Genomic DNA, 25,537 nt, shown 5'->3' on the forward strand with positions numbered 1-25,537 from the left:
GTCACACTTCTTCATCTCAGTCTCCTTCCTATTCCTTCCTCCCACACCAAATGAAATCTGGAAGAGGGCAGCCACTGCACACTGCTATCCCAGATGCTGAAGCACCCTGTGATGCTTTCTGAGTCCTGCAACTGTAGGAGAAGAAAGTTTTCAGCTAGGAAACTCCTGGTGCTTCTGGTTGGGTGTGTCTTAGAGATGGACAGAGGCCAGAGAACCAGTCTCACAGGACTGAAGTGATTGAGTGGTACCCACATCCCCAGGGGCTGTCCCATTAAGGAAATACTTATTTGTGGTGTACTCTAAGTGTTCCTTAGATCCAAGCATTTGTTGACTTGATATTTCCCAGTTCCTGGGGACTTGTACCACGGAGCCAGCCATAAGGAGAAGTTAAACCACCAGCTGCAGAATAGACTAGGTTGGAAAGCCTGTTCCTGAGGCAATTACAGAACTCGAGATCTGGGTTTGTGCAATTCTATTATGTCTAAGCTCGGAATGTATTCTGAGAAATTCGGGCACAGGGAAGGAGGAAGGCTCATAGGGACGGGGCTGGCACATAACCAGCGCTGAATAGGCTTTGGTTCAGTGAATGCTTGGGCCAGAGGGGCTGCTGCTTTCCGGGACCTTCAGCTGTGACAGTGCCAGGGGTGAGTGCCACCCACAGCGGACTCGCTTTTTACTGGAGAAAGGTCTGGGGAGCAGGAGAAGCACCCCGCTCCGTGTGTGTGTGTGTGTGTGTGTGTGTGTGTGTGTAGGGAAAAGGATGGAGCCCCGACGCCCCCCTGCTTAAGTAAGGACTGGGATTTGAACATGGAAGCATGCTCCTCCAGATTTTACAAACATGCAGATGTAGGCACGATTGCTGAGCACTTTCTCTTCGCCCCATAAGCGGAAATCAGTGTGTCCTCTTTACACGGAGAAAGACGCCCCGGAGCCCTGGGTTGCCTGGGTGGGCGGCGGCTGTTCGATCCTGGGCGGGTGGGAAAGGCGCACCAGGTTGTCCCAGACGTTCCCTGACGGTCCCGACCCCCAACTATACCCGGAGGGAGAGCCCGGAGGAAGCCCAAGTTGAGGTCGGAGTCCGTGGAGAGGGAGGGGGTCGAAAAGAACAGCAGCCCACCGGGGAGCCAGGGGTCCAGGTGGGACCCGGGCGATCCCGCGGCTCAGAGCTGGGGCGTAGGCAGCGGAGCTGGCGGTCGGGGGCGAATCTACGCGGATTCGGTTTGAGTGAGGGGCCGGTCTTCTGGGGAAAGTGGGACGTGGCTGCGGGCGGGGGCCGAGTGGAGCGGGGCGCCTGGCGCGTCCCCCGGGAGCTGCGAGCGGACCCGCCCGCGGGGCTCGGTGCGCGCCCTCCCCTCCTCCCCGCGCTGCCCCTCCCCCGGCCCCCCCGCCCGGCGGGTCCCGGAGCTGCGACGCGAGCGCGGGGCGCGGGGCTCTGGCGGCGGCGGGCCGGGCCAGCCTGGCCATGGCGCGGGCGGCGGGCGCGCGGTGCGGGCGGTGTGCGCGGTGCGGGCGGTGCGCGCTCCTCGCCTTCGCCGCGTGGACCGCGGGCTGGGTGCTGGCGGCCGCGCTGCTGCTCCGCGCGCACCCGGGCGTCTTCTCCGAGCGCTGCACCGACGAGAAGAGCCGGCGCATCCTGGCCGCGCTGGTAGGTCCCGCCGCCGCACTGCCCCGCGCCGCGCGTCCGGGGTGGGGGCCTCCGACACCTCCTCGGGCCACTGGAGGCTGCGGCAAGGCTGCGCCCACCCCGCCCCGGGCCGAGGGCTGCGGTGGCTCCCGCCCGGGGGAGGGGGCCCCGCCACCTTCGTGGAAAGCCGAGGCTCACGACCCGGGTCTCAGCCTGGGAGTCCTCCATGGGGGCGCGGGGAATAGCCCTCCCCTTTTCGTCAAAATCGCTCCTTTGTCCCAAGACAGCGTCCCTGCATGACTACCCGCCGCCACTTCTGAGCCTAAGCTCCCGAAGAAAGTTTGCGGGTTGGTTCCCGGTTTATGGTGCCCGCGACCCGTGTCAGGCGGCCGGGATCGGGATGTGGGCTGGCTTGGGGTTCGGTGCTAGTAGGGGACCGCGCGTCTGTCCCTCGGGTCCTCCGGTGTCCCTAGGCCGGTCGCCCTTTTTTGAGTCCACCCTGGGATAACTTGCTACCTGCAACTTGCCTAGTTGGGCGCACCTGGATGGTAGGGCCCCGCCTCTGCGCCTCAAAGCCAAGGCTCTGCATGGTCGGGTCCGTGGGAACCAAGGCAGAGCGCTTGCGGAGGAGCGCAGCGCGCAGCGAGCAGGCTTGGTGCCTTGAGGGGGCCTGTCCTGGTCCTCCACTGCAGTCTCCTAACGCAGTGGAGGGCTTGCAGGCGCACATCGAACAGCTCCTTGGCTGGCCTGGGCAGTTAGGCAGAGACACACTTGGCTTCTGCAGACTGCTCTGTGCCCTGGGCCTTGTGCCCCCAAACGAAATGCTGGTCTTCCTTGATTCCAAACAAGAGCTGCTCTCGTCCTTGGGTGCGGAAGATTATGTGCAGCAGAGACTGGAATACAGGTAGACAGACACTCCGCCCCCCTCCCCAAGGAAATAAAAAAAGAAGACCTCAGCAACTATGTTGCTTGATTTCTTAAGCGATTGTTTATTTCCTAAAATAGTGACCATCTACACATTTGATTTGAAAGGTGATCTATTTAAGAAATCCCCAGCACATGGGAACTGTTCAGTCCAATTGCTTACATATGGGTGGGGTTTTGGGATTGCAGATTTTCAAACCGTGGCAGCATAAAGGTTTTTAAAATAAATAATTTAAAAAATGAGATTGGATAAAATAAAGATCTAAAACAAATCATGTACCCTAATTGAATGGGAATCTGTGAGGAGTTGATGGTTTTTGGTGAGACACATCCTAGACTCTCCATCCATTCCCCCCACTGTTGCACAGAATTTCCATCAAGTTTTAAGTTTCAAGAGCTGTATGGTTTTTTCAGTAACTCATGTAAAAATTCCTCTCAGTTATAAAGATTCCCCCCCCCTTTATTTTTGGGGAGCGGATTGACTAAGGTAAACAAAAATTAATACTTTGGCTAAGATGCAAGACCTATTTATAAATTTAATATGATAATATTCTAGATTAACATAAAAAACAAACACAGTTTTTCATTTATTTATCTTTGGCCAAGAGGGGAAAGGCCTAATGGAAATTAAATAGCCTGCGATAATTTAAGTAATTGCTAATCATAACTTTCCCAGCATTCCAGGTCCAAAATTAAAACCAATTCTGTTGAGAAGTTTGCCAATACATCTTCAATGGCAGCCATATGGAATCATTTTCTAGTCTGACATACCGCTGGAGAGAGTGATTCTGCCTGTAAAGGCTCTCAATCTTAACCATTGCCAAAAGAAGGATTCAGTGACACATCTGTCTTCCCCAGGTTTGTCTGAGGGTGTCTCAGGTGAACTGATGTGTTGGGAGCCCGTGAATCGTCCTGTGTGAGTTTGCTCTTCCTCACGCTCGCTCAGAAGCTCTCTCTCCCCCTTTATTACTGCCACATCTCTTTCTGTTGTTCTGCATTTGCTGGTGTGAGACCTACCCAGAGCTCTGACTCAACTTCTGTCCAGGACACTCTAAACTAGGACAGGCTTAAATATGACCCCCATTTCCACAGCCCAGACGGGGCTGGGCTGGGCTGCCAAGCAGAGGGTGGCATTGTGGCTTCTGAGGACTCCAGCTGAATCGAGCCTCTGTGTCCCGGCTCCCCGGGCACTTTTCACTCTGCCTGGCTTTCATCCTACATAATAAAACGAGTTGTTATTTTCCTGATTGGCCTCCAGACTCTCATTAGCTTTCACTCTGAGTACCGGAGCACAGAAGAATCAACTTTGCCAGCCAAGCCAAAGGGAGCCTCTGGCAGAGCCAGGAGTGGTAGTGAATCCCCGACTCCTGTTCCCAGGCCCAGCAGGGCAGGTGGCATTGCTGGCCTAGGAGAAGCTGCCTGCAGATACTGCCACCAGATGATGAAGTTAGGGGATGGGGTCGGAGATCTCTAGGCTCCCCCATGCCCCCAGCCTGCCTCCTGGGGGAGCACCACACTCTGGGGACAGGAGTCCCTAGAAGAGCCAACTTGAGTTGTTTGAAAGGATTCACAGCCTGGGTCTTGGAGCTTTGGATTTTCTCAGTCACACTAAGTGCTCCTCTTTCTGTGGCTTTTCAGCACATACCTAGTCCAGGTGCACAGGGAAGCTCAGCCAGGCTGAGGGGAATTTGGCTCTGCTTGCTCAGTTTGGTGCCTGGCTGCTGCTGCAGGCAGAGCACTTCCTCAGGGCCTGAAGATGCCTGCTGCTGGCGCTGCGGATGTCCTCTATGGCAGGCACTGTGCAGAGGATTTGTGCATGTATCATTTCATTTTTAATCATCTCAGCAGCCTTTATTAGGTATTTGCTTTGTAGTAGCCCCCTTTTTCAGAGGGCAAAACAGAGCTGCAGGGAGGTAAAGTACCTTTGTCCTTCTTTACCACTGTGTTGAGGAGCCAGGGTGTGACCCTGTGCAGTCTCACAGTAGAAACCCTGAGACAGTGCGTGGCTTCTCCTGTGATTAAACCCTAAACTGTGCTGGGTGTGGTGGCACACACCTGTAATCCCAGTGGCTTGGGAGCCTGAGGCAGGAGGATCCAAAGTTCAAAGCCAACCTCAGCAAAAGTGAGGCACTGAGCAACTCAGTGAGACCCTGTCTCTAAATAAAATACAAAACAGGGCTGGGGGTTTGGCTCAGTCGTCGAGTGTCCCTGAGTTCAATCTCTGATACCCAAAAATCCAAGACAACAACAGAAAAAACCCTAAGCTGTTACTTAGCGGATACTCAGCTTTTCCATAGGATGTCATTTTCAAAGCACTTCAAAACTATCCCCAGAGACTTGTTATCAGGAGGCTTAACTGCCTTGTGGCTGGTTAGTTTTTGATGGGATTTAATTTTGTGCCTTTGTTAGGGATTCGTTTTTAACAGGGCAGGCTTATCTTTCTTGGTGGCCCCCATGGGACCCAGAAGCCAGGACCCATACCCAGGAAGATTTCATAGCAGCAACTGGCTCTTTCCTTGAGTGCTTGGCCATGTTTTTAATATGGAGAGGGATTGCACAGTGGACCAGCTATCGGCTGAGACTGTGCAATGCACATCGTAGCGGCTTGAAGAAGCAATACCCTCATGAAAAATGAATGTGGCTAACCACACCGGAACTGAACTGAATGCTTCTTACAAAACCAAGCACATAAAAGAAAACAGCCCTTCAGTATGACCTCTGAGAGCCTGTTAGTCGTTTCCTAGATTAGAGTGGACAGGTTTTGTTTTTGCCTGAGAACCATGATACAAAATGCAGAGACACTAAGCAACAACCACAAAGAACACTTCCAACAGGAGCTGGGGCTACTCCACGGAAATGGGCATTTGTGTGTTTGTACATGTCCATGAGAAACACAAATCCTCTGTGAACTTCATTAACTCAAATAATGCCAGAGCTAGAGACAACGAGGCCTTTTCCCCCTCGATTTATTTAAAAATATGACACCTGTGGATTTTGTATGCACAAATTTGGTTACAGAAAGGTACCTGTTTTCAAGCTGGCAGTTAGGAGCTCCCCATCAGCAGAAAAATGTCTAATAAAGTCTGACTTTAAAAATAAGTAAACCCCTATGTGTGTGTGTGTGTGTGTGTGGGGGGGGGTGATGTGGATAAAGCCCAAGGCCTTGGGCATGCTAGGCAAGTGTATTACCACGTAAGTAGCCCTGAACAAACCACTTTAAATGAGTTAAAAAATTTCTAATTCAACAGGATATGATGCTAATGAGCTAATCCAACTCTTGTCTCTCACATGATGACAGCTTTCCCTTTCAAACTTGCTATTTGTGTGTTAAACTTACTGTCTTTTAAATTGCTGGATGAAGCTTTAATTGTGGCCAGCGGGCACAGGCATGCCAAGAGACCTTAAGCACTTACTGTAGCGCTGGTAACCAGCCACAGCCTCACAGTCTGTATAAGAAGGGCAAAACCAAGATACCAAAATGCATCATAAAAGATAATGGCAAACGGCAGCTCTGTGAAAACTGTGTGTGTCTGTGTTTTAATGTAAATGATCTATCATGGCAAACAAGGTAACTGGGGCACTGAAAAGTTAGGTCAGAAACCCAGGGTCTCACTGTGGTAACTGGCAGGGCCAGGCCAGGCTTTGGTCACCCACCTCCACTTCCTGCCCTTTCTGATACTCTGTATTCCAGCAAGGAGCCAGCCCTGTGGGCCCTGCACTGATAAGCCAATGTGCTGACCTCCAGAAAAGCAGCCAAGATTAATGTTCCTCTTAAAAACCCACGGCTGATGCCAAACCCAGTGGTCAAACCACTGCTCAAATGTCCAGCAGCTCCTGCTGGCATTGCCTTCTGAGTTCACGGGGCAAAGTCTGAGTGCACATCTTTAAGTTGGCTCTCTCCTCTGCTGGTTCCTTCTGGTTCTCTGAACACTAGGTGCTACTTTGAAGCTTGGACTGGGCCTCTGCATCCTGTTTCTTGGGCCTGATCTACGTTCACCCTCATTGTCTCTGGGCAGAGTTCTGCTTTGTCTGTTCAAATTAAGCTCAGATGCATCTCCTCCAGGAAGGAGCCTCCTGACCCCACCTTTCATAGCCAGGGGTGGGAGGGTGGAAAGGGAGCTCTCATGGCTGAGGCCACTGTCCTGAGGAATGTGCGTTTTCACCTTGTTTGGCCTGTCAGGCTTCCTGGGACACAACACAGTCGTCCTCATTGCACAGCATACAAACCAGCACATAGTCTGTGCGGGGAACTCTGGGGGCCAACCCAGCCTGCCCTAGAGCTAAGCCTCACCGTCTTGGACACTTCACCTTTTAGTGCCGTTCAAGAGCATCCAGGGCAGTCACTTCTGTGCTGTGAGCTGACAGGTGGCTGCAGGTGGAGGATGACCCTTGAATGCTCACCCTCAGCTGGTTAACTTTGGAAGCTGGTGTTGGTGGTTTGCAGGTGGCAAGGTGGGGCTGAAAGCCCGCGGCCTTTCCCAATTCTGTCAGTATCCAGCTGGCTTCTCATTCATGGCTCATGGCAAAGGTGGCTGCAGCTCAGATGAGAAGCGTGAGGGTCCTGGTGGTCAGCTGCCAGCCTCCTAGGCTTTCCCTCCCCTCCTCCCAGCACGGGTCACCTCTCCCGGCTGCCCCCACTGGGCTTCTGCTGCCCACTTTCCTGTCTTTTCAATTCTGTTCCGTACTTCACACAAAAGCACCTTTGGCCAAATTATCTATGTAGGAATGCTGGAAAAATGTTTATGAAATTGAATCAAACCATGTTTGGATATCATCCTTTATTTGTTTTTGGTGCTGGGGATTGAACCCAGGGGCACTTAGTCACTGAGCCACGTCCCCAGCCCCTTTTCATTTTTATTTTGAGGCAGAGTCTCACTAAGTTGCTTAGGGCCTTGCTAAGGTGCTGGGGCTGACCTGGCACTTGTGATCCCCCTGCCTTAGTCATGGGATCCCAGGCGTGTGCCACCATGCCCAGCCTTTTTTTTTTTTTTTTGGTTTCTTATTTAAAAGGAAATTTGAAATTGTTTATTATACTGAAAACACCAGATGAAGTAGGAAAAAAGAAAACACAAGTAAAATCAATAGCCTGCCCAGTGTCTGTGGTTCCCATCTTCTTAGGTTCCCACCTCCTCCCCAGGCTGTGCTGTGGTCTCTGGGGTGCGTGGTTTCTCACAAGGACAATATGGAAGCAATTATAGGTAACGTGGCTGACACCAAGGGTCTCATCCTTTCCATGCTCATTTCATGACAAGTTGCTTTAGAAAGAGGTACCAACGTTAAAGACAGGCATTTTACAAGATTTTGCAACATTCCAAGAAGAATGCATATGATTTCAAGGGTGTTTAGAACCGTTTTTCTGGGTGTGTGTATTAGCACAGCTTCCTCGTGGGTGTCAAAGACGAAGTTCCAGCCATAGGTGATGGGCCTCCTTCACTGGCTGGAGGGTCTGGCTGTGGCTCTCTGCTGGAGAGCACTATCCCTTGTCACATTGTCTTTGGCAAATGTGCCCTGTCCTTTAGGGTATGCAGAGATGTAGAGCATCACAGCTGGCAGGGGACTCTCAGTAGGAAGCCAGGTGTCTGTGCTCTGGGCTATTGCTGGGGGAGTGACCCAACAGTGCTGGAAATTCAGTGCTTACAAGCACTGGGGAGTATTACTTGTTACTATGTGGTTTGAACAACGGTGATACATTATCTAACACTTTGGGGCCAGGTGTGTTTTGGAATTCAAACCTTTTTGGGTATTAGGGAGATAATATAGCACACATGCATTTTATTTTGCATATGGGAAGCACCAGTGATCAAATTAATAATCTTGCAGCAAAATATATGCAGATTCACACTGAATCAAATACATGCAGACTATAAATAGCCTCTCATTTTTTTTTTCAGTCTGATTTGGATACTACATGAGGCCAAATGAGTCAGGAAAACGTGTAGTTTGCAATTGTTTGATTTTGGAACTATGTATGTGTCCAGGCACTGGAAGTTCATTTTTCAACTTCAAGGAGCATCTCATAATCTACTTGAGGTTAATAAAGCTAACAGGAGACAGCCAGTTAGTCTTTGGAAAGTAGTTAAATAGACACTTAGCTGCAAGTGCTGCTGGAAGGCCATCTCCTGGCCTCTATCTGCCCATACTCTGTAACTGCCACACCCGCTCTGCACTTGCTGTCCGACCTGTGCCGGGAGGCAGGGCCCTGTGATACAGCAAGGCCATGTGCTCAGGGCATAGCAGCAAAGCTGGGAAGGAGCCAGGTTTCCAGCTCTTGGGCCAGTGCTTTGTCCTGTGCTCCATGCTACACAGTGTCCACAGCTGGTCCTTCAAGATGCTTTATAACCAACAACGTGGGGTGGAAAATCACTTTAGGATTTTATACTTGTTTTATGACCTTGTAGGGAAGAAGGCGACTGGTCATGTGCTGTAGAAGTTCTGGGGAAGAGAGGCTATATTTGCTGGTGTGGGAGGCAGATTCCTGTGTGGGAGAAACAGGTGGGATTAGAAAATATGCTCAACCTGTAATAAAAATGGGTCTGCAGATTTACATTTCCTGAAAAAGATGAAAAGGAAAGAATCACAATCCTCTCTTTCTTTCCGCTCTGTATCCCTTTCTTCTTTGCTTTTTCTCCCAGGATTGTTTGGCTGGACAGTCCTCTTAGGGAATTTGTGGTGTGATGGGTAAGGATGTGTTGGGTCCCCCATTGGCACTACCTTAAAGTCCCCATCCGAGGGTGCTGGGTGGGCTTCCTCAGCACTGCTGGAACTCAGTACTCCCTACGCACCCAGCATGTGACCCAGAGGGGCCATTCCTCCAGCCCACCAGCCACAAGACCTCTTCTAACTCCTGCGTCCTCCTGGTTTTCTCCTCTAAGCATCCGCAGTCCTAGAGCTGCTAGCCTCGTAGGCCACGTCAGTTCATGTTGAGAGCAACAAGCTCAAGGTGTGTCCCTGCTGCAACGGGCAGTGCCGTGGTTGGCCCTGGGAGCAGGCGAGGACCTGGTGCCCATCTGGTTTAATGGCTCTTGGGTGGGAGTGTCTAGTGCTCCGTGGGGGAGCTTCACATGCAGCTGGAGTTGAGATCCGCTGGCCTGACTCGGTTTTCCCAAGCAGCTGGGCCACAGAAGACAGCTTCTGGCCTCCAGACGTCCTGTTTAAAGACTGGTCCTTTGCCCGACTGAATGATGTAACCACGATGAGATTCTCTTCCCTCACAGAATGAGTTGTCCTGGGGATCCACGGGGGGCTGTTTCCAAGACTCCCATGGATACAAAACCCAACCTGGGGGTGCTGCAGTTCTTTATATAAAGTGGTGAAGTATTTGCTCGTAATCCACCCACATCCTCTGTGTGCCCCAGATCATCTCTAGGTCACTTATGCTCCCTAGAGCCATGCAAACACCACGTGAACAATATATTCTGCTGTTTAGGAATTAATGACAAGAAAAAGATCTGCACATGTTCAGTACAGATGTAGATGTAAAGAAATATTTTTGATGGGTGGTTGGCCACAGAACCCACGGATGCAGAGGCCATCTGTTGGAATCCACCCAAGTGGCCTGTGGTTCACCTCTGGGGGCTTCTCTCCACAGCTGGATCAGGAGCCCCTGAGTGAGGACCAGCCTGTACTTCCCCTGCCCCGACCCTGTGGTGACCCACTCTTCCTTTCCTTCCAGTGCCAGGACTACCGGGGCGGCTGGCTGGTGGGCGACCTCTGCGAGGACCTGTGCGTGGCTGGGGAGCTGCTGTACCAGCGCTGCCTGTACTACGAGCGTGGCAAGAAGGTGCTGCAGGCCCAGTGGCGGGGGAGGCCCGTGGTGCTCAAGTCCAAGAGGGAGGCCTTCTCCAGCTTCCCGCCGCTCGGCATGCTGCAGGAGGAGGAGGCTGGGCAGAGGGGCCAGGGGGTCCCAGAGGCGGAGCTCCTCCTGGTGCTGGCCGGGGAAGTCAAGAACGCCCTGGGCCTGGAGCTGCCCAACAGCAGCATGGGGCCCCTGTGGCCTGGCCGCTGGGGTCCAGGCTGGCGGCGGCAGCTGGCCAGCGCGTGGTCCCTGCTCCAGCAGGAGGAGTACCTGCACCTCAGCCTGCTGCAGGGCCTGAGTCGCCATGTCCTGCCTGTGCTGGGCTCCTGTGGCCACTTCTACGCGGTGGAGTACCTGGCCGCTGGCAGCCCCCAGCACAGCACTCTCTTCCCTCTGGGCCAGGCTGCTCCCCGGGGCGGCCAGGCCCAGGCGCAGGCCATCAGCCACATCGCGCTCAGCTTCCTGGACATGGTGAGCCATTTCGACCATGACTTCTCCCACCGTCTTCACCTCTGTGACGTCAAGCCCGAAAACTTTGCCATCAGGAGTGACTTCACAGTGAGTGGGCCCGGGGAGGGTGTTTGTGGAGTGAGCTGCACTGCGGGTCTGCGGGTCTGGGGGGAGGAGAGGACCTAGGCCAGCCCTCCTGCAGAGGAGGAGCTGCAGAGGGCCATGTGGCTGTTTGCACAGTGGCCTGACCCACTCACCCAGTGGCCTGGCCTAGGCACACGGTGCCCAAACTGCCATGTGCTGCAGCAGCGTGTGACCTGTCAGTACTTCTCTTCTGGAGAGGTTCTATTAGTTTCCAGTTTGTGTTTAAGACTGCCAGCAGGGCAGGAGGTGTCTGGTGCCTGGGTCAAGTGCTGGGCAGCTGCAGGACCCAGGAGGCAGAGAAGGGGCCAGAGGGACTCAGTGCTCTATTACGAGATACCCCTGTCCCCCCACTGGGCCCACACAATGTGTCAGGGTAGCTGCTTCCCCTAACACTGGCCTCATTGTCTGCCCTGAGGGTACTTGGTCACTCAACAGGAAGTGGTGACAAGACTGCCTGTGATGTGGTGGCATTAAATAGGTGTTGGGGAGCTGTGCTCTGGTCCCTGCTCCTGTACAAGTTGGTGTTCCTACGCTGCACACACTGGCAGCCATCACCAGGGTGAGCGGGCTACCGTGGACTGGCTCATGATGGAGTAAGGCTCTTATCCTGGTCAGGACATAAAGGGACAAAGAGGAGGTGCCACTGCTGCTGGCCATGACTTTGAGGGCAGGTGGCACAGGAGTGACGTAGCCTTCTTAAAGCAGCTAGCGTCTGGAAAACAGAACCTGCCTGCAGCACAACTCCCTGGTCTACCTGAGGGACTTGTCCCCGAAGGGCACTGGAGCATCTGACCTCGCAGGATTGTCCTAATGCCCTGGGGGGCGGTGGGCAACAAGCAGGGGATGGCTTCAGGTGTGAAAGGGACTGAGCTGGAAGGTTCCGGCAGGTTCCAGAAGGCTCTGGGAGCCTCCAGGGCAGGGAGCTCCGGAGGCCCTCAGTGCACCCCGCCCCTCCCCAGTGCTCTGGGCTCCCCGCTGCCTCGCAGGGGCCAGTTCCCACGACTCATCCAGCAAGTGTGCCTGAGTGTCAGTGAGTGGAACTGTGGGCGCCGCGGGCTCCAGGGACCTGGGAGGAACCCGGCTTCATGGAGGGGCTGGGGCTGGGGGTCCTCCGTGTGAGAGGGCGCCCTGGGTGTTTATGGGTCTGTGTGCTAAAGCCCCAGTTCCTGGTTCGTGCAGCCGCCTAAATTGTGCCTCTGGTGTCTTGCACATGGTGGTCCTGAGAGCTCTGCTCAGTGAAATCCTGACCTGCTCCTCACCATCCCTGACTGCGTTCCCCAGAGCCGTCCCTCTGCGCTGGCTCTGGTGCAGGTGGGGTGGGGAGGGGAGGGAAAGGGTAAATCCCTTCACAAGCCCACGAATCTTGACCCTCCTTGAGACACTGAACTGCAAGTCAGCTGTTTTACCTGGATTTTGTCTAAGTGAAAACCAGCAGACCCCATGTCACCTAAGAACTTTTTTAGAAATTCAAATTCTCAGACTCCACCCTACTGAATCCACACAGGCCGGATCTTAAACTCTGGGGTGGGACTCAGCAGCCTGTGTTGTGGGAACACCTCCTTCCAGCTGGTTCTGGCTGTGCTCAAGTTTGAGAGCTGGGTGCTCTAGATCCCAGTGGTGGCTCCTGCCTTGAGCCCCAGCTGCCCTGCTGCCCTGTGGTGGGAGGGGTGCCAAGAATCCAGGATTCCAAGTCTCCCCCCACCTGCAGGCCCAACCCCCTGCAGGTATGGAGAATTGATCCAGTGGTTGCAAATGAACAACTAGGTCAGGGCTTGGTGACCCAGACTGTGGCAGGCAAGTGCACCTTTTGAGCAAACGATGTCTTCCTGCTCTAGAGAATGAAAAATGGAGAATAGACTATGAAACAATTCCATGCAGCGGAGAATGAAATCATTCTCACTGATCTTTCTATTCTGATGCCCGAGGAAATCTGAAGACGGTAATGCACCTTCAGTAATTTCATGCAGGAAGGGCTCCACGGTTCTCTTGATGTTAACAACATCACACAGGTTTTTGTGTTTGTGTGGTTACTGTTCTTATTTTAGGTGTGTAGGGTCGTGCTTTCAAGAGCTGTAATTCATCCTCGGTGCACAATATAAATTAAGAGGTAAACCTGGCTCTCTCTGGGATGAAAACCCAGAAACCACCAGAAACAGGAGCGAGAAGGAGCCAAGAGCTGGAATTCCACCTTGGAGCCCAGGAGGAGCTGGGGAGGCTGCCAGAAACTCCGGGAAGAGGCGCTCGCTCTGGTGATAAGTTACAAAGATGACAGATTCATTAGCACAGCCCTCATCCATTTTTAGTATATTAACCAGGCTAAATAATGAAATTAGCCATTTATTTTGGCTGAATAATGAGATAAGAAAGATTGATTAAAATGATAAATTCTGTTTGCTGTGTCTGAATTAGTTATTAGGCAAAGCCCTCAGATAGGGAAAAGTTCTCTGCTCTTTATTTTCATGATTCTGCACATATTTTGAAACAAATTATGTTCCCTCCTGCTCTGTTTTACTAAATAATTCCCAAGAAAACTTCTTGCCTTCCAGCATCAATCTTAAGTGAAAAACAAAGATAATAAATAAATAAATAAATAAATAGGCAAGCACCAGGGCCTGTGCCTCCCGTGGCTGCGTGAAGCTGGAGGAAACGAACACCAGCAAGCCAGCTCTCTCCCAGGGGCTGACTGACACTGACCTGTGAAGGCTTGTGAAATGCCACAACGCCATCAGATTCATCAAGCTTCCTAATAGCTTTTTGATACCTGGGAGCTATAAGCTGCATGACTTGGGCAGACTCCAGGTTTTCTCAGATTCAAGCTCATCTTTTTTTTTGTTGTTATATCCAGGTGGTGCAGGAAAATCTGCATAATTTAGAAGTTATTCTTTTTCTTTTTTTTGAAGACTATTTGGTTTGAAGCCAGGATGATAAATCCGAAATTCCAGGGGCTTGTGAGGTTCTCAGGCTCACAGTGGGACTTGGAAGTGGGTCCCTCCTGTTGATCCTGTTGAGTCAGGATCCATATGTGTCTCTCCTAATTTGAGCACTTTGTCCTTTCCCTCACATTTCCTCAGACTGGTTGGTTGGAAATTCATTGATGTGGGTAGCAAAGGTGCCATAAAACGCAGATAAAAATCCCCATCTCGAAAGTGTAAAAGATATGCGGGGATTGTCAAATCTAAATGGAGTTGCTCATGTCAACCCTAACCAAAGCACCAAAATAAATAAAGCCAGAGATTGTGGAGGAAGGGTTGCTATGCATGACTCCCTGACAGTAACCACCAAAGGAGGCTGTCAAAAAACACAGCCTTTCACAGAGGCCACCGCAGCCTTACATATAAGGCTCTTCTACAAGACATCTGCCCAGCAACTGTCTGTCAACCTCAGACTGATGCCATGATTGTTATTAGTCATTGTGACCCAGCATATTGTTTCAAACATCTTAAGTAATCCTCGTTGTTGCCTTAAAAGTCTTCCCCAGGCCTCAGCCCTGAATATGGCAGAAGTTTGCTGCCGTCCTGCTCCCACCACGAGGCTCTGCTATTCCCACGCTAACTCTTCCTAAATAGATGCCAGTGTTCTTCGGAGAATCTCTGGTTGTTTTTGTTATTTAGGATGACAAAGGTCAGAGACCAAAGCTGATAAAGTAATAGAAATAAATTCATTTTTAAGCCATTTCAGAGATTCTACTTTTGAAGCAGAGAAAATGTTCAAAGATGAAAAGTGATACTTGTAGTTATGGCTCCAAATCCTCGGCTTTAACCAGTGACGGCAAAGTTTCTTTCTGCAGTTGAAGCTTTGCAATATAATCCATGTGAAGAGTTGTAAACTCCTGGTGTGGGACAGCCACTCCAGGTCCTGGCCGGGCTCTGAATGAGGTCAAAGAGGCTAGAAGGAGGAGCCTGGACAGGCTCCTGCCGCGAGGTGGGGTGACCTCTGATGGCTCCGTGCTGTTTTGATTGCAGGTCGTGGCTATTGATGTGGACATGGCCTTTTTTGAACCTAAAATGAGGGAGATTCTTGAGCAGAATTGCACAGGAGATGAAGACTGCAATTTCTTTGACTGTTTTTCAAAATGTGATTTGCATGTGAACAAATGTGGAGCTCAACGTGTCAACAGCAACCTGCAGGTGAGTGGGCTGCTGGGGGCTGGGATGCCATCAGTCCCTCTGGTGGCCTCTACCCTCTGGCGCCACAGATCCCTTCCGTGGAGCTGAAGGTGGGCCTGCCAGTCTCTCTTGCTCACCCCAGGTATTCAGCAAGGGCCGGGCAGGGGGGGGTTACTGTCTACCCCATGGGGAGGGTGGGCAAACGACCACTGAGATCTGATGGATGGAGGTCCCAGCAAAGCCACCTGCTGGGCTTCCTCTTCCTTGAAGCTCCACCTGAGCCTTGGGCTTGGAGACCTGTTCTCTGGGTCCAGTGTCTTCGTCGACATAACCCCTCACACAGCGCGCGCGCACACACACACACACACACACACCAAGAATGAGAACCCAGAGACCAATCTGTCAAGGACGAGACTGATAAGAGTGCAAAGCAGGCCTCAGGATGGACAGACAATGCAGTGCCACAGGATAGGCTCGGGACAACAGAGGTTGCAGGGGTGGGGTGGGAGGAAGCCAAGTCCAGGTCAGCAGTAAGTAGGAGTTAATTGGGCTTCAGACAGCTGAACTGGGTCTCAAGGTGGGAGACCCCACATCCAGGGTTGAGTACCCCATCAGTGGGACATCATCTCTCCTTTTGGTAGTCCCTTCCAGCCCTCACTGAGGTGCTTAGGTGGATGAGGGTGAATGGGGGCCCACAGGTCTGAGGCCTCTGCAAGAAGGCAGTGTCGGGACCGCCTCACCACTGAATCAGAGCCGCCAGGGGAGCACAGTGCAGGGCCGTCATCCCAGGATGGGATGGGTTGGGGAGACGTGGACAGTCGTGCTGTTAATCTGGTGGTCTTTGGCCCTGGTTCTGTCCCAGAGTGACCCAAACTTTGGGGTGGAATTCCAGAACTGCCCTGGGCTTCCTCCTGAAGGAGGCCCAGCAACGATGTGACCTGGAGGCCTGCCGCCCTGTCTTCTTTAATGTGGCACCCACACCTGGTGCATCCAGCTGGGGGAGTGGGGTGGTCTTCACTGTAGCATCACCCCAGTCACCCCGTCCACAGCACGGGAACACGGCTTCTCTACGCAGCATAAGGAGCCCAAGCTTCTGTCCCTTCTGATTCATCAGGGGGCACAAGGAACCAAAGAAGTCAGCGAGAAAGAGCAGATACCAGACATTTGAATGCCCATATCCAAAGAGCCAAAGAAATGGAAAATAATTTCATCTCACCAAAGACGTGCATATTGAAATCTGATGATAATAAATTTATTTTGTCAATTGGGAATAGTCATTAAAATACTATTCATTAACAGTTGAAGCTTCAGGGAAAGAGATAAATGTCTATATTGTTGTAGATCATAAACTATATCTCTCTGGAGAGTTGTGTGTTGGAAATGTCTATATTAAGCAATTCCATTTGTCCATAAACCCGATGATTGCTTTAGAATAAAGTCCTAGAAGTGAGATTACACATTCTTTAAGGATATGAGATAATTGAAGTGTTAAGTTAAAAAAAAATAGAGACTACAAATCAATATTTAAACTATGAATAGGATATTTTGCAAAATAGGATATGATTGAAAAGATAGATACCAAGCTGTCAAAAAGAATTATTTCTGAATGGTAGGATTATAGTTTTTCTTTATTTTGCAATTTTTCTACTTTTCTAACTTAAATTTCACACAAAAATTCTAGCCATGCATAAATTGATTGACAAATAAATGGAAAAGAATAAAAATGTTCACAAATAGGCTTACTGATAAGTGGGCATTTAGTGTGTGGTGAAGGGGGTGCTGCCCCATGTGGGAGCTGGGTTATGTAATGACTGGTAAAGTGGCAGCCCAACAAGTGGTCCAGTTAACTCCGTGTTTCATTCCTTATGCCGAACTAAATTCCAGATGGTCCAAATACTTACTTGTAAAAAGTGAAATCCTTAAAGTACCAGGAAGGAAAATACTTGGAGAATGTAAATATTATTCTAGTGCAGGGAAAGCCTTTGTAAGTATAGAGCACAGCTTAGAAGCCAAAGGAAGAACAGTGCACAAATTTAGCTATCTTTAAAAAAAATCCCCACGGGCAAAGAAGCCACACCAAAACTATAAGCAAAGCAAAAATATTTGCAATTCTCCTCACAGACCAGAAGGGTAGAGCATGGATGGAAAATTATCCAGAGATCATGCAACCCCTCAACCAGGAAATCCACAGAACTTCTTTTCCAGGGTTGTGCCTGCTTCCCGGCAGCAGCATCTAGTAATTGGTCAGTGTGGGAGAAGGGGGCACAGATACAAAGCTGAGTCCCTTTGCCCCCATAAATGACAACTATGTAGGTCTTCCTCAGTTCCCTAGAGATGTGTCCCCATGAACACTCCCAACAAATCCCTGCATGCAAACTTGCAATATTTTCCAGAGTAGCATGTGTGCAAACATAAAAGAAAATGGGGCCAATGTGTTTACAGCCTTAGATTCTGTCTAGAGTGCTTGAATAGGAGTCACCTCTCCGGAGAGCCCAGAATTCGGGCTGGTTGGAGACTGAGATTATGGTGTTTTCTTCAGGACGCTTTAAAGTCTGCACATGAAAATGTGTTCTTGATTCAAAAAAGAAATAAAGTTGTCTTTTTAAAAAAGTAATCCTTGCCTTTATAGGGTCTGGAAAATGAAAGTTAAATTACTTGTCTTCTATGAAATAGCAAAATAGCTGAATGACCCCAACACCAAGGGTGATGTGGGAGATAAAGCACTGTTAACTGTGCAGCGCCCAGGCCAGGCTCCACGGAGGGACTGTGAAAGCTGTAAGCAGATCACCTTCGAACTGAGAATTTCAAGATCTCTTGGGCATCAGTGAATTTCATAGCCTTTTAGAATTAAAGACCATTATAGAGTAACTTAATTTTTTCCTTCTGCTCCTAAAATAAAACAATTTGAAGGCTCCTTTAAATATACCAGTGCCTGTAGCCTCTTCCTTCTTCACAGGCTCCGAGGCTGCGTGGAACAGTGCACATGTCTGTACTGCCTTCCGCTGGGCTCCATCTGGCCCTCAGGACGCCCCGTTGGGGTGGTTATCATTGCTGCTCTGTCCCACTTGTGGACAGGACAGCCCATGTGGAGTGGGGACAGGGCAGGGCGGCTGGCTGAGACCCACAGAACCACTGACTCCTAAGAACTGTCTCTGTCGGTGACTTCTACTCGCTTTCTCTTTGGAAATGTGTTCAGTCCTCTACGAAGCATCACCCAGAACCTCTCCGCTGCTCCAGGCTGGGGATGGATTTCCCTCTGCACAGGGAGCCAGGCTCCCGCTCTCTGAGGTGGGGCTTTTCTGGGTGCAGAGTGGTCTCAGCTGCAGAAGGGAAAGCCCCCCACCTCCCAAGAGTCCAGTGGCCTCTGCAGGGCCCTCCCTGAAGGAGCAGAGCCAAGGTCCGCTGGAGAACCAACTGGGGACTTGGGAAGCTTTGAACGATGACTTGCCGCCCTGAATTAACTGCACACCCTTCTTTCCCCAGGTAATCTGTGACAAAATATTTCGCCACTGGTTCCCCTCAACTCTCAAGAGCTCTGCTGTCTCCTTCCGGCTCCGGTGGCAATTACAGCAGGCTGTACAGGAATGCACGGACCTAGAAGTCTCCACTGGGAACTGGAGAGCAGCCCCCAGCGTGTTCTGGAAGCTTCGCAGGCTCCTTCAAGCCCTGCTGAAGGAGCTGCAGGAGGCAGAGAAGTAGACACTCAGGCCTTCAGCATGCGCACGGCAGAGAAGTGACCTGGAGTGACTTTTTGTGCAGTTGCTCTAATGATGAGACATGTTCACTATGCAAATGGATTATCTCTAAGGTACTGTGAAGTCTGACCTGTGCAGTTGCTGGTGCTGTAGAGTTTCACTTCAGCTGCTGGAACAAGTGTCCCCATGCTCCACTCTAGCTTGATGATTTTTGTGGTCCTGACCCCTCTGTCACACCCTGAAATGACAGAGGAGGCACAGGGCATTTTCCTTTGGGGGGACTCTCAGAAAACACAAGCCCCATGTGCAACATTCTGTAGAAAGCACTGTGTCCAGTCATCAGAGAAAAAAAAGATCTGATTGCTCTTCCCTTTAAACAATTACCACAAGTGTGTGCACACAGGTGAGTATGCAAGTGAGCATGGGTGTGCACAGGTGTGTGGACATGTATGTATATACCAGCGTGTGCTCATGTGTCCATGAAGAGCAGTATGAATGTGTGTACACGTGACTGTGTGCAGGCAAGCATGTTAATGTGTGTGCTTGCATCTGTGTGAGTGTGTGTGAGTGTGCATGGCTGTGCACAGGTGACTGCTCTGTGGTGGAGTTTGAGTATGCCTCTGTGTGCACACATGAATATGAGTGTGCACCTGCACCAGTGTTCATCTACAGGTGTGAGTGTGTGCACCCGAGGGAGTCTGTGTGTGTGAACACATGCACATGAATGGGTGTGACCACAGGCACGAGTGCATGCATGAGTGTGCATGTGCGTGTCAGCAGGGGAGTGTGAGCAGGTGGACATGTGGGGCGTGGGGATCTAGTTTCTCTAGCCTGTCCTCTGGGGAAGCTTTCCTAGAAGCAGGGAGCTGTGGTTTGCTGAACACAGTGTTGTCTTGTCACCCGAGAGAATTTAAGTGGACCAGGTGCTGGGGTGGGCGTGACTGTGGGTGGGGGGAGACCCGCTCCTCCTGTGACTGAGGGGACCACGCCACAGGCACCAGAGCCTTCTTTGGTGGGATGTGCTCTTCCGAGTGGCGCTTTCCTGCAGCGGACAGAAGCCACAGGAAGCAGACTGATCCGCTTGCTTCCGGGGAGGCTGAAGAACCACAGGGAGCCACAGGGACTTCACTTCCATTTCTGAGCTGGGACCTGTGCGTCCCCAGTGAACCACCAGAACCACATGTCACATGGAAGTGGAGTAGAGAAAGACGCGGCCCAGAAGGCATGAGGAGGGGATTTACAAATGGAAAAGGACAAAATCTGAAGTTTCAAAAATGCATAAATTGGAAAATTTCCAACAATCTCTCTGTTCCTAACCCCCAACCCCTTCCTGATCTACACGAGGGAGCCTGTCTTCTCCAGGTCCTCTGGGGCGCGTCTCTCTGTGTACCTTGTCGGCACCAGCTCACTCTGAGATGTGACACAAGGAACTGGGATCTCGGAAGCCCTGCCAGCCCCGATTCTGAGGTCCTGGAGACTCATGTGGAGGCCCCAGTGACCTGCGCTTCCCACCCCCATCCCTCCCTGCAGCGTATGGGATGATGCCAGCTGACACACAGGAGGACACAGCCCCCCAGTCCTGTGCCTGAGGACCCACTTTGCACTTCTTGCCAGCAGCATCTCTGTCTCTCTTGTGGCAGAAGTGCGCTGAGACCCAAGTTGGCAGATTCTCACAGGCTGGGCCTGGTGCTGGGTGAGACCCCTGCCCCTGCCCTGTTGCTGCTGCTTCTCTGCTGGGCAGGTTTTCACCTGGGAAGGGACCCAGGAGGGCAGGTTGAGATGGGGGGTGGGGGAGGCAGGAGGGGCTTTGCCACCTGCGCCCTTGGGGCCTGAGACTGAGCTCCTCCTGGGAATCTTGCAGCCCCTCCTCAGGGGCTCTGGGCCCCCTGGCCAGGCAACCAAGCTGCCAGGGAGGGAAAGTCAGTTTTCGTTTCAACCAAAATGGAAATGAATGCTTTTGTTTGCCCTGGAGACTGTGCAGGGTTGATCACCCACCACAACCGTGGTTTTCTTGCTGCAAGGGGCCATGTTATCTCCTTCCTCTTAGGATGGCTACCTGATGACATGCACTTTCCCTCCCTGCCTGGAGAATCCCATGTGGGACAGTGGCTCTTAAACAATCCATGCCGAAGTTCAGGCTTGTTTAGATTTTTTTATATAATACAATAAAAGCACTGTGTATCGGTACTTAATTGTTGTAGTGTGCTGCTGCTGGGGATTGAATCCAAGGGCCTTGCTCATGCTTGGCAAGGCTCTGCCACTGAGCTACAGCCCCATCCTTAATAATTGTAGTTATTTATTTATTTGTTTGTTTATTTACATATTTGGTGTTTTTTAGTTTCACATAACATTATATTATATATATATATAATCATTTTGACACCGTTATAGAAGCATATAAGGTGTCCCAATTTGGTCCCTCCCAGTTCCTCCCCCTTCCCTCCCCCTGCTCCCTTACCTTTGCTCTACTGAGCTTTCTGCTATTTACTTTTAGTTTTTGCATTTATCTAATAGTCGGTGTACGTGAGGTGAGATTCACTGTGGGATATTCCTGTATGTACTTAGGACAGTCAGGTCAGATTGATTCTGCTGTTCTTCCCTTCTCCCGTCCCCTCTCCCTCCCCCTCAATCCTCTTCATCTAGTTCATTGATCTTTCTTCTACTTTGATGGAATCCACCCCCCTTTCCTTGTCTCTCTTTCTGTCCCCCTCCCCACCCCCCATGGGTTTGGTAGCTTCTCTGAAAATCAGAGAAAACCTTCAACCTTTGACTTTCTGAGTCTGGCTTATTTCACTTAGCATGATAGTCTTCAGTTCCACCCATTTACCCCCAAAATGCCATAATTTCATTCTTCTCTATGGCCAAGTAACCCCCCATTGTTTTCCTGTTGAAGAGCACCTCAGTAGGTTCCATAGCTGGACGTTGTGAATTGTGCTGTTATAAACATTGATGTGGCTGCGGCCCTAAGGGGTGCTGATTTGAGATCTTTTGGATCAATACCAAGGAAAGGAATGGAATAGCTGGATCATCCGGTGGTTCCATTCCTAGTTTTTTTGAGAAATCTGCATACTGCTTTCCAGAGTGGTTGCACTAATTTGCAGTCCCACCAACAGTGGATGAGCGTGCCTTTCCCTCCATATCCTTCTCAGCATTTATTATCATTTGTGTTCTTCAAAATTGCCATTCTGACGGGAGTGAGATGAACTCAAAAAACTTGACACCAAAAAAATCCAAATAACTCAATTAATAAGTGGGTGAAAGAACTAAACAGGTACTTCTGAAAAGAAGAAATATAATTGGCCAACAAATACACTAAAAAATGTTCAATATGTCTGGCAATCAGGGAAATGCATATTGAAACCATTTTTAATATTTTTAATGCAACAAATGAGATGCTTCTTGGCCCAGTTAAGCAGAGGGGGAAATGTCAGCCTCAGTGAATTCTGTTTTATGTTTCAACAACACTCACAGTAGACAGAACATTCTCAGAGAAACATTGATGGGAATTGAAAAAGATTATTAAGGCAAGTTAAATTTTATCCAGATCAAAGCAGGCACTGCATCACCATCCAATCCTTCATCAGAGGCCAGTTTTCAAAATGTATCCTGATGGATTATAGTTAAAATGATCTTCTGATGATAGAAACAACTCCAGGTTGTATGTCTGGTTGGCTTGCAGAGGACACATCTCAACCTGTGGCAGGATTAACGAGGTTCTGCATGGCAATCACAGGGGGCTCGGGCCACAGCAGTTTGTAGACACCTGAACTGGCCTTGTCACATGATGTTGCAAACATTTACAGACACTGCCAACATTGCCAACCTCCTGGATTCTCCTCACATGAGATGAGAGGCAAAGCACACCTCCTCCTGGGAGTGCAGCAGCCTTGTCTCCCAGGGTCCTGCCTGGGCAAAGTCCCAGCCCACCCAGGCCCTCTGTGCACTCAAGGCAAACACTCAGGACATCACTTAAATCGTCAGAAGAGCAGCTGTTTTTAAACTTGATTCAGAAGCTGTTCTTTGAGTATCTGGAGGTGCAGGAGTTGTTCAGGGGGTAAACTGTTCCCCCCTCCCTGCCCTGCTGTCCACCCCTTCTGCAGCCCAACATGAGGGGGACCCAGACATGGCTGCATCTGAAGCAGGAGGACCCTCAGCCAACATCCGAGGGAGCAGAACCTGGGGCCCAGGTCTTGTGATGCACAGGGCCTGTTGGGACCCTGGCGGTGCCTCCTGCCCCAGCACAGGGGTTCAGAGTGCAGGATGCCCGCTGTGCAGTCACAGAAACCCAGGGAGACAGGAGGGGTGCCATGCTGTCTTGGCCTTGGACAGCCGGTGGCTTCTCCTGAGGGAGGTGGCAGCAGGGGCTTGTCATAAGTGTCACTGGCCCTGTAGAACAGAGCCAGCTGCACCCTGGGGACGGAGGGGTTTGCCTGGAGGAAGGCCCTCAGCCCCACTCTAGGAATTTCTCTCTTCCACCATCTTCTAGTTTGGCCACCCTGGCCCCGGTGCTTCCTGAAGATGCAGCACTAACACCTGCTGTAGTCTCTGCCTCGAGGTCTGGGGACACTCTGCTCAGCATTGGCTTCTACACGCTCTGGCCTATGGGGGTCCACTTCCCTGCTCAGTCTTGAACCTGTGGAGGTGTCTCAAGGACGTTGGAGCCAGGGCTGTCTGAGCAGGAGGGAGAGGTATGTGGCCCTCAGCTGTGGTCAGGGTCTGGGTGGGGGCCTTTGCTTTTGTCCCTGACCTTGAGGGCTACGTGCTTTGTTTTCCACAGTAGAAATCTGAGGGAAGTGACTATTGCACACTGTGGCTTTCAAACTGAAACTCAGGACACGTGATCACTTCCGATTTTCAAAATGTTTGAACACAGAAACTTGAAAAGTGTACCCCAAAAGCACAGGATGCAAGGTGACCACTCGTCATATTTCCACACAATGGTAGAAGACCACACTGGGACTTGCAGGAGAAAGGCCCCCGAGAATACCCACACCTCCACGTCTAAGTTGTTCCAAAGCCGTTTGTCGTCTGGACAGGTCTTCACTGAGGAGTGAGTTTCTCTGAGTCACCTTAAACTGTCTTCACTCCTCAGCCCCAGCTGGACTCACTGCCGTGTCAGGACAGATGGACTGAACTGATGAGGAACAGTCAGTGTGTACTTGTGGAAGTTTCTGGAACTTGGAGCCAGAAGCCTGGTCTGGGAACCAGCTCTTGTGACTTTAGACCTTCCCTGGCCTCAGTGTGAAAAGAGTGTGCAAATGTCCTGCAGGGAGCAAACAAGACTCCGCAGGAGGCGGGAGATCAGGGAACAGCTGCACAGGTTTCCTCCGGGACTCCCTGGTCTGGGCCAAGGGGAACTCCAGCCCATTCACAAGCTGTCACAGCTAAACCCGCATCTCCATGATGGTGCAGGACCATGTCCACAGCTCAGGGGCCCTCGTGGGCCTTCACCTGTCCCTTTGGACACACACAGGCCTTTTTGTCTGGGTGCCCAGGAGTGAGGAGGGAGGCTGGGCCCTGCACGCTCCTGTCTGCCCCTGATTCCCAGCAGGTGCAGAGATGGGGGCTCTAGAGCTGCTTGTGCACTGGGAAGACCACACCCCCTTCTTTAGAGCCATGTCTTCCAGAGCGTGGAGGAGAGCGTGGGGTCCCTGAGACAGGAGCAGCTGACTTGCAGGCTGCCACCAGCCGGCTCCCAGCCTCCCCTCCGCCGTCTCAGCCCTTCAAGCCTCTGTGGTGCCATTTTCTTTCATCACTTTCCCTTTCATCCTCTCCCACGTCCTGGCGCCTCTTTGAAGACAGGAGATGAAACAGGCGAGTGGTCGGGTGCGGGCTGCCGAGTCCCCACGTGGGTGCTCTTCATCAACGCTCCCGTCTCCTTCTGGCCTCCTCCTGCTGAATCTCGAATTTCTCAGCTGTCTGCTGAGACCAGGGTGTGTGTCCTTGAGGTCCTTGCGACCTCCCGAGGCACAACCCTCCATGTGGGAGGGACGCCAGGCGCACAGCACTGCCGGGGTGGGGGCTGCTGACAGCAGCGAGGGCATCGGGGGCCTCCAGGGCCTCCTTTCTGTGGAGTCTCCAGAGTGCCCCTGCGTGGCCTGCAGTTCAGGAGGGACAGTGGTGCGGCGTCTAGGAGCAACTTGTGACTGCCTGAGTTGGCCAGCACTCCTCTGCGGCACTTTGTGTGTGGGGTACATTGCCCACGAGGCTCCACACAAGGGTCAATTTCCATAGCAATGGTTGAAAAGGAGCAGGAATGCTTTAGCTGTGCTTGGAGAGTAAGGGCAACGCGACATGTTTCCTTCTGCTTGGAGCAAAATACACGTGACTTAAAATTTACCACTTCACCAAGGATGGGGTGCACTGGAGGAGTCTTCCCTGAGACGGGGAGGGGGTTCCACCCAGGACAGAAGCATATTCAGTGAGACACCATCGTGAGAGCCATGTCGGTGAGCTTGGGCGGTAACAGAAGACACCTGACTGCTAACATCCAAGCTGTGAGGGTGTCGTAAACAGTGAGCAGAGGTCAGACCAAAGACCTGCCTTACACACTCACACTCACACACACACACTCACACTCACATGTGTTCAGTCCTGCTCACACACATACACTCACACCGCACACACCCACACATAGAGACACGTGCACACACAGACACATACACACAGGTGCACTCACACATAAAGTCTCAGTACACACTCACACCCACATTCACACTCACAGCACATGCCCACACATACACACACACAGCATATGCCCACACATGTGCACACACATAGCACATGCCCACACATACAC

At 51.3% G+C, this 25,537-nt stretch overlaps 1 protein-coding gene across 1 annotated transcript; it reads left to right on the forward strand.

Moving 5' to 3' along the window:
- Positions 1-1,462: 1,462 nt before the first annotated feature.
- On the forward strand, positions 1,463-18,742 carry Dipk1c (divergent protein kinase domain 1C). The gene is made up of 4 exons (XM_027935293.2): positions 1,463-1,645; positions 10,221-10,901; positions 14,900-15,064; positions 18,527-18,742. Exons 1-4 carry the CDS (start codon positions 1,463-1,465, stop codon positions 18,740-18,742), a joined length of 1,245 nt encoding a protein of 414 aa, XP_027791094.2.
- Positions 18,743-25,537: the final 6,795 nt, after the last annotated feature.

This window comes from Marmota flaviventris, chromosome 16, assembly GCF_047511675.1.
Source record: "Marmota flaviventris isolate mMarFla1 chromosome 16, mMarFla1.hap1, whole genome shotgun sequence".
Taxonomy (NCBI): domain Eukaryota; kingdom Metazoa; phylum Chordata; class Mammalia; order Rodentia; family Sciuridae; genus Marmota; species Marmota flaviventris.